The sequence below is a fragment of the Acanthaster planci genome, linkage group LG02 (genome assembly GCF_054643075.1).
Source record: "Acanthaster planci isolate LZ-2023a linkage group LG02, COTS_SCS, whole genome shotgun sequence".
NCBI lineage: Eukaryota > Metazoa > Echinodermata > Asteroidea > Valvatida > Acanthasteridae > Acanthaster > Acanthaster planci.
Genome location: NC_141778.1, coordinates 27,450,860 through 27,466,366, shown reverse-complemented (window position 1 = coordinate 27,466,366; position 15,507 = coordinate 27,450,860). Strand labels below are relative to the sequence as shown.

General features: G+C 40.9%; 2 protein-coding genes and 1 long non-coding RNA gene across 3 annotated transcripts in view; 1 reads left to right on the top strand and 2 right to left on the bottom strand.

Annotated features, from left to right (window-relative positions):
* The window catches only part of LOC110975966 (uncharacterized), a 28,802-nt gene extending 20,205 nt beyond the window's left edge, over window positions 1-8,597 (top strand). Inside the window, exon 4 of the mRNA XM_087133165.1 lies at window positions 6,931-8,597. Coding sequence (XP_086989291.1) covers window positions 6,931-7,157 — 227 coding nt within the window. The 3' untranslated portion in view covers window positions 7,158-8,597. The remainder of the gene's footprint in view (window positions 1-6,930) is intronic.
* On the bottom strand, window positions 8,591-11,272 carry LOC110975965 (uncharacterized). The gene is made up of 4 exons (XM_087149083.1): window positions 11,126-11,272; window positions 10,498-10,635; window positions 9,813-9,934; window positions 8,591-9,386 (listed from the first exon to the last, which is right to left on the bottom strand). The coding sequence occupies exons 1-4, from the start codon at window positions 11,270-11,272 to the stop codon at window positions 9,143-9,145; spliced, it is 651 nt and encodes a 216-aa protein (XP_087005209.1). The 3' UTR covers window positions 8,591-9,142.
* LOC110988148 (uncharacterized) lies at window positions 11,271-13,127 on the bottom strand. The gene is made up of 4 exons (XR_015424374.1): window positions 12,726-13,127; window positions 11,911-12,128; window positions 11,616-11,745; window positions 11,271-11,437 (listed from the first exon to the last, which is right to left on the bottom strand). It is a non-coding gene; the product is annotated as an uncharacterized LOC110988148 (long non-coding RNA).
* Window positions 13,128-15,507: the final 2,380 nt, after the last annotated feature.

Here is a 15,507-nt window from a genome sequence, read left to right as displayed (position 1 = left end):
TCACTCAACAACATGTGGAGTTTCTCACATGATAGCATTTTTAAAAATCAAAACTATCAAACTTTAATTACTTGTAATTTGACACATGATGGTGACGATTGAGTGGAGTTGATACATGTATATTCAAAGTTTCAAGTGTTAAGGAGAAAAGGCGCGGAGAATTAATTGAGCAGAAAAAGAGAAAGTGTGTGTGATGAGGGGTATCCAAACCATTAGGTTGCGCCCGACTACTTCAAAAAATACCCTGCAGTACTGGAACCACTGATCCTCGATACTAATCCTTTCTTAGATCCACTGCACTATGTAACAAACTCACCCGAACGTCCCCTATATCTTCTTTTGTGCGTACCACCAAACACAATGACAAGTGAAGCTGATAGGTAATTTAGTTGTCTATTATGATTTTGAAAGAATTACTGGCATGCCTCTAGCGATGACATTTTGCAGTACAAACCTCTTTTATTAACAGTGGTGGGTTATCTAATTGGCTACCAGCAAAAACTCTACATAAAAAATAACTCATATTCGTAATTGCCAAATCCACTTTTCTAAATTTCATGTCGAAAATAACATTGGCTCTCCTTATAAAAACAACTTGCGTCCATGGACCCTCTTGGCAGGTGAACCGTAGAAATTTTTAATGGAGGGTAAGCGGGAAAGGTCCAAGTTCACCAGAAGCGTTCTGCGTAATCCTTTCGCCAGTCCTCGCAAGAACGTACACGCATTTCAGGCCGAGAGAACAAAAACCTTTGATAAATTGTTATTTATCAAAGGTTTTTTGGGTCGAGGCAACATTCACTCAAAATGAAGAGCATGGTTAAGGTTCATTTCATGGTTCATTTCCTAAACTTCCACCAACTTCCTCTTTGGTACTGTAATATCCATGAGCACTTGCTTAGTTGTTAGGTGTGTGAGCAACTTAATGAAGATTCAATTTCTCTAAATATCATTTCTTTAGATTCTGTCCTCGTTTTCAAATTGGGATGAGATGTTTTTTGATTTTCACTTTTTACTTGGTTTTGCATTTTACCGAAGAGACATGCACGCTTCTTGAACAACTACAAACACATTGACCAGAAAGACAAAACAGGGTCTACTTGTTCTTTTCACGGAGGGATAGTCATCTTTCTGAGCTTGGCGCACATTAACATGCGCGTCTCTTCCACATTGAAAAACGCATTGAACAGAGAATGTAAAGACTGGTTCATACTGGCCGCGAAAACGAACACAAACGCAAATTTGTAAGGGTAGACAAAAAAATCGCGCTGCGAACTCGCAAAAGTTGAACAAAACTCAAGTGAAATTTTGCTCCAAATCTTTCTTGATGTCAAATTTGCTTTGCTTTCTTATTTTTTTGTAAAGTGAACCTTGCTAAAGTGTATGTAGAGTTTCGTTTTCAGGGAGGGAGGGCATCTTTATTACTTGATTTCGGCTAATCAACTACTGTGCTCATTCTGACCACTGGGCTAACGGAAAAGTTACCTTTTACAGATTCAAAATGAACGTTTCCTTACCGAATAAAATTGTTGCAAAGTAGTAGTTTTTGCAGTTTTATGAAGGAGAAACTTCTCTTCCGATTATCTCGAAAACGTTTTTCTTCAGAAAACGGTGAACAAAAAAGTGACTTTTTATTGTAAGGCAGGAAATTTTATAGTCTGTACCCAGAGGCAACGATGTTGCCTCTTGTTGTTTATCCTTTAGCGATCAGCGATGACTGCTTTCTTTATTAAACGCCCTCGGATGTCGACACGCACGAGTTATTAATTTACTTCCTCCTCTAAAAAAAATTAAAAGCCGTTGCGCTACAATCTCAAGGTTGGCAGAGTCGTGCAGGCCCGTCGATCTTGGCTCTTTGCACTGTGCATTCCGGCAAGTATTGTCACGATTTTCAGTCTCAAATAATAAATGCACGAGTGACCTATAACTAATGACATGTTAGTTATTCACTTCAGTATTGCAGGTGGCAGATAAACACTGATCTCATTGCATTGCTTTTCGTGGTTTGGATGCTTTGGATGCTAATGCAGCCAGAAGGCCAGCAGTTAGCTTTGAGAGACTATAGCAATGCCTGGAACCATGCTTTCGTGATGGATTCAGAACAAATATTGTCACGAGAAATCGGACAATAGGAGGCATAGACATGGGCTAGTGACACAGTCGCTGTAAAATGGATTAGCAAGATTTATTTATATAGTGATTCATTTTTAGCCGTGCAGAAGTTTAATAACTCCACTGTTTTGTCTCCCGTTTTCAGAAAGTACAGCAATATCCTAATACAGAGTCACATAGAATTTTGAACAAAAATGTGAACAGCAAAACTTAGTTGATGGAGAACAGTACCGCGACCTATCACATTTGCATCCCCTAGCTCAAAGAACTGTTATCAGTTTATCTGAAAAAGGGTAACTTAATCTTGAAAAATATCGCTCTTTGTCCAAGTTTATTTCTCGTATTGGCCTCTCATCTGGTGATGTCACGGAAGACCCCGTTCAAATAAAAAAAAAACACGTCCTGATAAATCAGAATCTATATAGCCAATCTCAAACTGACGAGGGTGCCCTCCACCCAATTTTAAATAATCTAAACAAACTAGACCCGGCTGACTCGGAGAACCTCGACTTTCCTCCCCAAGGAACTGGATGCAGCGGTCAAGCAACTTGGCAATAACAAAACGCCCGGCCTAGACGGTCTTACATCTGAATTTTTCCAGTCTTTCTGGTCTCTTTTCAAAGACGACTTCTCTTTCGTCCTGTCCTCCGCCTGCAGCTCCAGAACTCTTCCACCCTCCTTCTGTAGAGCTATCATCACACTCATACCCAAAAAAGACGATCTATGTGACATTGCAAACTGGCGTCCTGTCTTACTCTTCAAAACGGATTACAAAATTTTTTGCCAACTTGCTTGCCAACCGTCTTAAACAATACATTGGTTCCGTGATCCACCAGGACCAGATTTACTGTGTTCCTGGTAGGACCATTTATGATAACATTTGTCTCATCAGAGACATTATCAAATATTGTAATTCGAATGATGTTCCTCTGGCTGTGGTCAACTTGGACCAAAAGAAAGCCTTTGACAGTTTTGACCACTGCTATCTATTTAACACGATGAGAGCCATGGGTTTGGGCGACACGTTTTTATCGTACATTGAACTCCTGTATAATGGCGCTGAGATCCTGGTGAAGGTGTGCGGTTCGCTGACCTCACCCTTCAGCTTTGACAAAGGCATTCGTCAAGGGTGCCCACTCTCAGGACTCCTGTATTCGATTGCCATCGAACCCTTTCTCCACAAATTACTCCAAAACTTAAACGGCCACAGTTTCCTTCTTCCTGGTACTGAAAACTATTGTTCGGTTTCGGCATACGCTGACGACATTTCAATTTTTATCACCTCTGACACCGGCTTTAATATTGTACGCGAGACATAGTCTATTCAGCAGATCCTCTGCTGCAAGTTTAAACACTCAAAAGTCCCAGGGGTTGTGGGTCTGATCCTGGACCACACGTATCGATCGGTCCCTGAACTTTTTTCAGTGGAATAATGAAGGCCTCACCTTCCTCGGGGTTCGCTTGGGAAACACTCATGCTCACTTTCAACAAAACTGGACTAAATATAAGGAAAAACTAAACAACACTCTCTCAAAATGGAAACGTCTTTCTTCTACTCTCTCTCTCAAAGGCAAAGTTCTCATAGCAAATCAACTTGCAGATTCTAAACTCAATCACGTCTTGGCTGTTCTTTCTCCCCCAGACAATATCATAAGCGAACTCTAAGACCTGTTGGTCGACTTCGTCTGGTCCGGAAACGACACTTGCTCAAAAAACAAACTCTTTTTCAGAGACCCAACAAAGGTGGACTTTGTCTTATTTGCCTCCAAGCACGCACGCTCGCCTACAGAATGTCCACTATCCAACGCTTTCTCAGTCTTTGTCCTCATCCCACCCACAAAACGGTTCCTTACTTCCTCCAACGTTACAAAAAACTCAACTTTGATTTTCAACTATTCCAAATAGGTCTCGATCCCAAATTTTTCCACAGTATTCCTCCATTCTACGGCGAGCTTCTGCGTGCTTGGGCGGCATCCGGAGCTCGAATTAAACTACCTTCCGATTCGATCAGCCATGTTATCAATCTCCCCATCAATAGTTTTCTCTTAGCTCATTTGGCTGACGATGAGAACTCCGTTTTGCGGCTCCTATCGTGCGGGATCAGAATCGCTCGCCACCTTCTACACCCCTCCACCGGACGTTGGCTGGAAACTCAAGATCTTCACTTCGCCCCTTCAAGAATCCGTCCTAGCTCCCTCCGCCTCGTCGATATTTAACTCCGTCGTCTCCAATTTGCACTCTGCTCTACCTTCCCGACTCTCTTCGGCTTCTCCGGACTCCGGGCCTACTCGTTTCCTCTCCGCACCGTTCCCTTCACGCCAGACTCCTCCACGCCTTTCTCCATCGCTTCCGACCTCAATGGACTCTCCCTCCCATCCAAGACTCTCTACGACATCTTCAACCGCTCTGTCAACTCCAATCCCGCTATCTCACTGACCCACTGTCACCGAATTGGATTTTTCAAGAACTCTGACCGCTCTATCCCCTGGACTCAAATCTACAAGCTTCCTACTTCAAAAAAAGAAGGTGACACCCAGTTTAAGCTACTTTACAACGTTCTTCCTTCTCTCCCCGTCCTCAGCCATCTCAACCCTGACATCTCTCGTTGCTGCTGATGGTGCGGAGAGGAAGGAACCATCATCCATCTCTTCATTCTCTGCCCTGCCATCCAACCTGCACTCAACCTTCTTCACGCTCTGCTCTCCCGTCTGCTTCCCGACCTTCATCTCGACTTCAACTTCTACTGGATCCTGATCCCCCACGTTAGGGGTCGAAGCCGGAACGCGGTAAAACTTGCGAATGTTCTCATCGTCAGCCTGAACTGGTCTTATCGCACAACTAAATTTCCTGACCCTCTCCAAATCTGGTCCCACCGTCTAAAATCCAAGATTATCGTTGAATTCCACTATCATCGTCTTAAATCCACCATAGATCTGTTTTTTTGACAAATTTACTAATGAATCTCTCTTTACTGTAGTCAATCAAAAGATATTATGGCTGATTTTATCACTATTCTATCCCCCTCCCCTCCTTCCCTTCCCGGAGGTTGGCCACGGCAGTGGGTAGAATTGCCCACGTCCAGAGACGCCGGCGGCCTTCTCCACCCCTTTTCCCTCTCCCCCTCTCTCAGCCCGGCCTGAGTCCGGGGCAGCAGCTCACCTCGGCGAGATATGGGTCGTAGTCCCTCTGCCTCGTGACGCAGGCCCTCTACCTCTCCTTCCAGTAACCCTCCCTGAGCCACATATAATATTTTTATTTTTTAATTTGTCAATAGTGTATATTTCCTTCCATGTATTGTACAATTTTCCAAACTAAATTTTCTGCAAACGTGACTGTGATTCTCTTTGTTCACCCTAGTTGTTTTCTTGTCAACTGTGATAATTTCAACCGTTTTAACAGTTCTTACCGGTTATATTGTATCTCTTGATACATTCTTCTGTTTTATTCAATTATGTCAAAACAAATCTTTTATCTGTAAATATTCTAAATTTCTTGTAGGCTATTGTATTTCTTTTTCATTTCAATAGAACGAAATAAAGTTTCTGTTCGAAAAGTCAAAGTCTTCTTCTTCTTCCCCACTTTTTTTACCCACGACTTTGGTCCCTTCGCAACGTCGGATCTTCATTAAACGTATGTCAATGAACAACCCTTATGCATACATGGTCCTTGAACAATGACGTCATGATAACGTCATCAACTAATGTATGATTCATTTTTTGAAAATTTTTCTCAGCCCATTAACTTTGTACTCGCTTTTGAGGCATCGTTTTGGATACTCTTCGATCGTCATCAAAGTTACACCAAGGAAAGACATTTTTGCCGAAACAGCTGTTGTTTTCTTCAAGGTTTTTTCCTTTTTCAGACTATTTCTTCAGCCAATCGACTTTGGTAACATAATAAATCCGATCTACTTCAAACTTGGCACATATAAAACATCATCAGAGGACAATCCCAAAAGAAATTTAGCATGATGACGTCATCGATGTATTTATTCTCGATTCTTTAATAGATAATGTTTCCCATAGACTTTGTACACAGATTCGACGCACCATTTTTTGTCACTTTCCCAACTTAGATCCCTGTCAAAGTTCCAACAAGACCAAGCCTAATTCTGGGCCTGATTAAATTCAACTACCCTTTGGTCATGGTGGTATGTAGTACCCCGTCTCGCTCATGGGTTTAGGCTAGTGATCTGTATCTATGGTAAGGCTTAATACTAGCCTACGCTATGCCAGGGTTCATGATAGTTCACTCCTACCTCTGTGCCCTCAGTAACAACTGTCATGGGGGGTTTTCTCCATTGAAAAAATATCTGGTTAATTCTGGGGCCTTTAACTGTCTAAAAACTATTGAAAAAATTATTTGGTTGGTGACCGGACATGTTTGTTTTAAAATTCCCATTTGTGAGTTCCCAAATTCATATACATGTACAACCTCATGAACAAATGTACATCATGCTGCATTTTTATACGGGCTGTTAATCAGTCTGTAAAAAAATAAATAAATAACTATTTTTGCGTGACAGCAAATCTTACTTCTTTTTTCTTTTTACGGTACTTCTTCCATTAGCACTGAGCTGTTCTTCTATTGTTTCAAAATAGGAAAGTTCTGTTGACAATTTTATTTTGAATAAAGCAATTGAGCTGAACAGTTGAAGCAAGACTAGTTGAGCTCAGCATTGGATGAAATTCCCTGCCTGTCTTTCTTTTTTATTTTTATGATTTTATTGAGGAGTTTATAGACTTTAATAAAAAACTGTTTGACATATCCGGGAAGAGGTTTGACCTGATTCATTTTAGACACTGTTTCATTGTCTAACAGGAAAACCAGCCTATTTACACCAAGTGGACCATTTTGACTGGGCCCCAACCAAGAACATGGGCTACACCAGAGCACCTCAGAACCAGGACACGTTAGCACGCTACAATAGGTTGAAGCAGCAGAAGAGGAAAGCAGATGATGTTGCAGCTGCATCAGCACTGCTTGAGCTGCAGCAGACAGGCAGAAGAAACACTCAGGGATTGGAAGAACCTCCGTTGACACGATAGGGGAACAGCGACTCAGACCAGCTTGTCATCAAATGACATTACTACCTTAGAGGAGAGAATTGACCAGCTTGAAAGAGATAATATGGCACTTTGATCAAAATTGTCCGACATTAAGGAGCAACTAAAATCCTCAAGCCTTGATGAGAATGACTTCAATGGGGACAATTCTAAACTCAAGTTCTACACAGGACTCCCTTGTTGGGGATTGTTTCTTGCCCTGTTTAATCTTATTGCCTCTCCTCTGCCCAGCAGTGGCAAGCCTTCTCAATTCAGTAGAGTGTTACTTTTCCTAATGAAGATGCGATTAAATTTGTTTAATGAAGATTTGGGTCACAGGTTTGGAGTCAGCCAATCGACTGTTTCACGGAACTTCCACAGAATCCTTGACATAATGGCTGTTAAGTTGGATAGCATAATTCACTGGCCAGGAAGAGAATCCTTGAGGTTAAGCATGCTATGCTGCTTTCGAAGATTATTCAAAAAATGTGCTGTGATAATAGATTGTACTGAGATTTTCATTGAGCAACCATCTGACTTGCTAGCAAGGGCACAGGTTTGGAGTAACTATAAACACCACTCTACTGTAAAATTCCTTATAGGTATAACTCCACAGGGCTCGATATGTTTTGTAAGTAAGTGTTGGGGGGACGAGCTAGTGACACAGAAATCACACAAAACAGTGGACTTATAAACAAATTAATCCCAGGTGACTTGGTTATTGCTGATAGGGGCTTTTTTGTCGGTGAATATTGTGGCATGGCAATGGCCGAAGTCAAAAGTCCTCCATTCACCAGAGGTAAAAAAAGTTAGAGAAGGTAGAGGTAGATTGGAGTCGGGAGCTGTCATGTGTGAGGATACATGTGGAACGTGTAATAGGAATGGTTAAGCAGAAGTATACCATCCTTCAAAACCATTTACCAATAACACTAGTTAGTAATGGAGCATTTATGGAAGCTACTGGGGACAAAATGGTGAAAGTTGTTTGTGCCCTTGTTAATCTCTGCCCAGGGGTAGTTCCAACTGAATAACTTTCAGAAATATATTCTCAAACTTTGATTGTCATTGAATTCCTGATTAGAACAGTGTATGTTAAGGTAGTTTTTCTAATAATCATGCTTGTTAATTCTAAGAAGCGATTAATTTCTGTGCAGCACTAAGATTTGACAGCCGATACAAGTTGTTGCCCTATGATTGCATAAGATTGCAATTAATTGGATGTTTGAAATCTCAAAAAAGTGGTTCTGCGCCCAGAACTTGCCACGATCTGCAACTAAGTTATTTTAAAATGTAAAAACTCAACAACCAAGAATAGTGGCTGAAATATCAAGATCATTTATTTCACCTTCCTGAACTGGCATCATCATTTATATAGGTCTTTAAATTCAAATGATGTATGTTTTGAAGGCTTATTATTACATTAAATTATTTGTATAACATTAACATTGCTGTGTCCAAGCTTTTTTGGCCATGTTACACTTGTCTTCAAGACTCATTTTGCTGTATCTGACCATTTAGGGACTTCTTGTCAGAATACTTGGCAGTTTTCTGCAGTGTGGACAGAACCATTTTCCTTCGGGAGGTATGCGTATCAGAAGGCACTCCATGTGAAACAATATTATGCTGCAATTCTTATTGTCACATTTAATCATCTGTCCAAATGATGGTTTTTCACAGTAGCACCACAACCTGTCCTTTTCATCTCTGTTGTCACGACTTGTTGCCTCTGGTTCTGGTATCTGTACATTTCCCGTCAAAGATTGCACAGGTTTCCGAGACAGCCATTTCCCAATCAACTCTTGAAGGACACCAGTTACAAAGAATGAGTTCACTGCCACCATAGCCTATTTGAAAAAGGAGGTATCTCTTGTGATCTCCTGGACAGTAAGGCCTTCCCTTGTCCACAACACAAACATTCCTATTTCTACATCACAAACATTCAGTTGGCATTGAACTTGGTAATAATACCTGTGGCCCATTTTCAGTTGCTAGCAACCATCTTTCCTCTCCCTACAAAGACCTTTTGGTTCATCTGTGATTGGAAGGCACTTGATTTCAAGGAGACGAGGTTGGCAGCATTTGCAGATTAAGAGACCATCAGGAGATGCCCTTACAAAAGGATGTTGGGGGCTGATGTAGAGGCCACAATCTCTCACCACCAGGCCTTGATGCTTAGGGTTTTCCTGACAGCAATATGCATCCCTTGCTTCCTTCTCATGATCACATCCCCACCTGTGATTAGAAATTGAAATGTAACAAAATAAGGAAAAAGGATATTGTAAGAAGGAATTCCAGGAAAAAAAGCTTACCTCGGATGCTGTTACCACTACAATAGAGAACAGGAAATGGTAAGTAAACACCAAACAAAGAACCTACATGTATAGGACAGTAAGGGGAAAAACTAAAAAGGTCTATAATTTATACAGTGAAATACAAATGCCAACAAAATCTAAAAAAAAACTACTGCAAAGTGCTTGCTGGCTAAAATGACGCTCGTAATTATTCCCATCCATTGTCATCCTTTTCAACAGTTGTTAAAGTAACATGTTTTATTAATTGTCAATTTCATAATATCCTAGCTGGCAATTCCAAACCCCCCCCCGTGACCAGGGTTTTTACCTTGTGTCACTGCATAACAAACACAGTACACACATGTACCTTGTTGCTGCCGTTGAGAACCGAAAAGCCTCTGGATCGCAAATTTTCTTGATGAGACTTGCTGATGGCGTAGCGTTTTCTGCACAATTACTTGAATTATTTGCATTTATTTCTTTTAGTGAATTTAGCTTTCAGAATCTTCATTTTTAACTTTGACAACTTTTTCATTACCTGTATATATCCTGTTTGCCATTTCGTAGACACATTACTCACTGCATTTTCCTTGTAAGAGTACACCCACACGGTGTCTTGTACAGTGAATATTGTTTCCGCCTATTTCACCTTGTTAGCCCAGAGGCTGTGGCACACTTCAGCATGCTTCATTTAAGCTTGTACTATCATCCACCAAGGACTTAGTTTTAAGGTGAAATTATTCATTCACAGTCATTGTTCTAAGAATCCAGCTAAGACATGTGACTAAGACCTTCCTTTCTTAAGTTTTGTGACTGACTTTAACTACATCCTGTTTTTAACTGTATATAAGTAATGCATCATTGTACAGCTCCTCAGTATTCAGTATCCAGTATCCAGATCCGGTATCCAGTATGCAGTATTAGTCTGCTTTTCAATTCTCCAATTCAGTCAACAGTTAGCTTACAATTCTATCGCAACCTTCTCGGTCGTTCTTGCAAATAAAGTTGGTAACAACGCTGAATCAATACTGACTCTCATGACGACCCTATGATGGCATGGCAGGATTTGTTCTTGCAGCACTTTTGAAATTTGAAGCAGTAATACGACCAGCTCTCTGGGCCAACCAGATCTTGCAGTTAGCCTGACCTTTAGTTCCCTCTTCCACAGCTTGACACTGCTGTGTTGTTATCTGTGTTGAACAGAAAATAGACTTTGGCTCAATACATTTGTTACTACATTCATCTTTTCACGGAACAAATATTTCAATCATATCATGGGACTAAAACTGGTAATTGAAAAAAAGTATTTTTAGCTCTAAAAATTGTGCCATTTTTGAGGCATTCTATCAGCACACCTTTTTAAAAACTGATGTGAACTGTTGGTCATGTATTTAGCCCATACCTTGAGTGAGTGATCTAGTCTCAGGTGGGCATACTTGCTGTAATGCAAATGCTCATTGCAAATGCAAGTCTGCCTTCTGAAAACTGTTCAAATCATTGTTATTGCTTAAATTGATTGAAGGCTTATATCCTCCATTCATGAAGGCTAAAACTGTTTCAGAAAGACCATTCATGATTTCAGGTTTAAAGGCCATTTACCCATGTGACAAACATGTAGTGAAATTACAAGAGGCAAGTTTTCAAAAGTGACAAGAGTTCTGCTGGGTGGAAAAACTGTACCTTTATTGAGTCACTGACAGTAGCACATTTCTGAAGAAAGTGAGGGTAAGTCAGGTCCAAACTGTCCGGGTCATGGAGAGATGAGAGGGCCTTTGGGTACTTGTCAGTAGCAGAAGGGGGAATAAATTCTTGGGCATAAGCATCCATGACACGATGAACAACTGGCCGAGCTGATACTTGCTGGAGAGAGGCATGGAATACGGCCAGTTGATCTGATGTAGGGGGTGCTATAGCAGCTTCTGTCTGAGGTTTCTTGCAGGTACTTGTTAAAGGCTTTCTGAAATTGATGTGCTTCACTTCTGCAGCACATACCTGTAATTGAAAAAAATGGAAATATTCAATGATTGGCCACATTATGCAAGAAATAACAGCTGCATCAGGGCTTCTACATTGGAAGTTTACGAGAAGCAGTTTCAGATTGTGATTATCGTTGCCTAAACCAGCCATTTTTCCAAATATTAAATGAATACTTTCCTCATCTTTTTCTTACATTTCTTTTTGCTGGTAGTCATGCACACTTCTGGGAAGTACAGGCATCTGATCCTGGAGCTTTCCTCAATTGGTTGGCTTTTACAACACTTGATGTTAATGCAGCAACATGGCTACAGGCTTCTCCCAATCTGCAAGGGTAGTAGATAAGAATTGATACAGACAAACATTGAATATCAGAAAGGTGAGTTTGCCTAACAGACATATCACTCAGACAACCAGGGTCATTTATTAGTCATACGCATGAATATTTTTCACTTTACAGACGACCTGCGAATTAAGAAAATATTTCTTACCCGGCCATGCATGTACAGTGTGCAGCTATAATATCTCCACACTTCTCAGCAGCAAACCATGGAATCAGAGGGGTTGCTGTCATTCTCTGGCTGTGTTTCACCCTGCCAATCACCACATATCTGGTCTTCCCGGACCCAGATTGGTATGTGTGAAGTTGCATATCGTGGACCCATCCAGCCTTGACAAAACATTCTGATCCTGTCATGGATTTCCATGCCTGCAATTCATGGAGGGAAAAGTGCATCTTACAAACAAACAAAAAAAATTCTGTCCAATTACAACATCACTTTGCCTACAGAAAATTTCTTCTTCCTTCCTGGACTAAAAATATTAATATTTCCTGATTTAATCTCATAATTAAACCCAAAATACACGACGTCCTAATATAAATCAAGGTTTCCAATATAAAGTAATTCACCAACCATGCCAACAGTTAACAGACACTGTTATGGGGGGGCTAATTAGTAATGTTATAGTGACTGGGTTAGGAGCAGCAATAACTAGAGGGAATGCATTTTGTGGCAAGGCTAACATGACTAGAGCCTAGAGGGCAGGCTTTTCCTGGAGGGGCTTGAGTAAAAACCTAGATTGTGACGAGATTGAAAACAAGAAAAAACAGCCTGATTCCGCCTTGGTGCAGTCAGTAGGCCACAGGTCTGGCTGTTTTCGGACTGACTTTGGTGGGGATCAAGTTCAGTTATATCTTATAACTAAGCTAAACTAGTAAGGGATCAACGTTAATGACGTTTTGGAAATTTGTTCTCTAATTCCTTTGTTTCTTTCTTTTCTTTGGTTTATGCAAATTAAAACATACCAAGGCAAACAAGTTTTTACTGGAGAAAGCAGGAGTAATTTTTTCTTATGTCTTCCTTTGTGTGCTGGCTCGGGGTTGAAATCATGTAGATGTACATGTCGTTCCACTGAACGTAAGGAATTATTATTTCCGGTGCAGCCTCCAGCTTTTTTGCGTCGATCTGATACGGGTCCTGTTTCAGGTTACATGCCTCTAATTTTTCTATATATCTCGATTTAGAAGCACCCATTAAGCCTTAAGCATAGGCAGACAAAAAATCCGACATGGTAAAAGTGAGGGAAATAAAGTATCGCTCTGTAAAATACGCTCTTTATTCAGATTTTGCATCGTGCGATTCCCGGTACAAAATGTACTGCACTATTTTGCGTTAGCACGCGCACTTCAACGAAAGCATGCCGACGCTTGACCTCGAAGATGGCGACGCCATTGGTCGTTAAGTTGGCAGTGACGTCAGTGCATAAGGTCTACAGAAGCCTTTTTGATGACGTCACAATATGGCTCTGCAACTATATAACTGTTTCATTATTTCGGGGCGCACGCACCCGCGTGCGCGAACGCTGTGCTTGCTCGCACTTAACCGTGAATTAAAAGAGGTTGGACAGTGAGAGCGACCTGGAATTGCTTTTACATCGACAATGATCAACACTGGATTGTATAATAAAGTTGAACCGTCCCAATCTGATTGGAAGTGAGGTCCTGATGAAATTCAGGCAGGTGGCCGTGGTAATTTGCTGAGAATGACATGTAACTTATTTTACCTGTTTTAATCTGTTTTTGTACTATAAAACACCTAATACGACCGCAATTTAAGAAATTCTGGGGGAAAAGCCGGATTATGACATCATCAAATCGGTAGATTTGTTTGCCGTCTAATCAACGCATTTTTTTACGCTGAGCATTCTCGACGTAGAACTGAACTCACAAAGTAACGATTTTTTTATAAATGCGAAGATTAGCTGTCTTGTTAGTCCTGATATGGGTAACAGTGACCGATTCCCTATTTAACAACCATTTTACGTGAAAGCAATGTGATTGATCCTTAAATTTAACTAATGTGCGAGATCGGCTCAGGAGACTAAAATCTGATAATGGCCTTGCCTGCGGCTCGGGCATTAGTCGCGTCTTAAACGCACGGTCAAGTCCCACCAAACAAATAATTGTTCCCTTTTTGAAATAGTCTGCAGGAAAATGAAAAAAAAAAGGTAGTGCTCAGAACACATTTATTCCAAAGTACAAGCAAATCCATGGCTGTTATATTAATAGCCTCTTTATTATTACATTATTGGTCACTGGTCTTCGGTCAATGTTATTCCGTTATTCCAGTAAATTGCACGAAGTCAACTCGAACAGAAACTTGACTCGAAAATGTCTGCAATTGATGCCAAATCCGTAGAAAACCTGACACTAATTGAAATCAAGAATGAGCTCAAGAAGCGAGGTCTCTCTATGACTGGGTGTAAGAAGGCTTTGCTTGAGCGCTTGAAGAAAAACTTGCAGCAAGATATATTGGATAAGGTGGATCGGGACAGTGGACGTGATGTGGCCGTCATGATACCCGATTCCGGACAGAACAATGCGGTTGGTCTACTGTCTATTCTTAGTCATATTAACAGATTGAATGATAATATCAAAGCACTAGATCACAAGTTTACCAATGAAATTACAAAGATCTCTGAGAAGTTAAAAGTGGCGTTTTAAGAAAAACTAAAACATTTTGAATCCGAAAAACGGGAAGTACGGGCCACCATTGACATGTTAATGAGCGGTAACAATAAGCCCATTGATCCTGCGGGATGCACCCTAGTCTCAACAATGAATCGGTATGTACCACTGACCTCCGATGAACCAAACGAAAGCGCTTCTGATCTTCCAGCGAATGACAGTATATCTGAGGCAGAGGCCATTGATAAGTACTGTGATACTATAACGTCAAATTCCAAAGAAAATGCCAACCCTACAATAAGATCTGATGGTACAGTGGCCGAGTGGGTGACTCGTTTCAGAAGCAGCTACACCATTACAAGGAGAAACACAACAGTCTTGCTGCAACGAATAGCGACATGCTCATTGTTGGCGATTCAATGGTAAAGCACATCAGTGGCCCACGACTTAGCAGATCCAAACAAGCGAAGTGATGATATCTACAGATGATATCTACCCCTATTCCACAGAACTGATCCTGAAACGCAAACCTCGAGAAATCATCTTTCATGTGGGTATTAATAACACCAAGGATGACGCATGTGATCTTTACAATAAAGTGGTGTCAGTTTGGGAAGCCATGAAGTCTGTGACCGGCACCACTCCTAGGGTAACTATCTCTGAGATAATACACCGCACTGGAGAAACCAAAAGGGAGAAGAAATATTATAGTAAACACTTCCAGTTTTGAATTCAGGAGTGAATGGATATGGAGGTACATGTATAACAAGGGGTATAGGTAACACAACTTGCACATTTAACAAGCAAATGAAGCAAAATAAGCAGAGGGACTGACAAAGTCTGTAAGTTTTTCCAAACAACCATTTGATTCAGTCTACAGCAGGTATTGAACACATGACCAAAAATCATGGTGTGTTGAGTGACCCAAGGTCAGTCTCCGGAAACCGCGAACAACTTAAGATAGTAACCACCTCTTACAAGCCAACTGGCAACGTAAACAGTCCTTCATAGTAAGTGACCTACTAATGCAAAATTCCTCCACAACTTCCCCTCAATAAATGAACTGCTACTTGGGGGGAAATCGTGGGGAAAGTACTCACTCTCCCCACAATTTTACTGC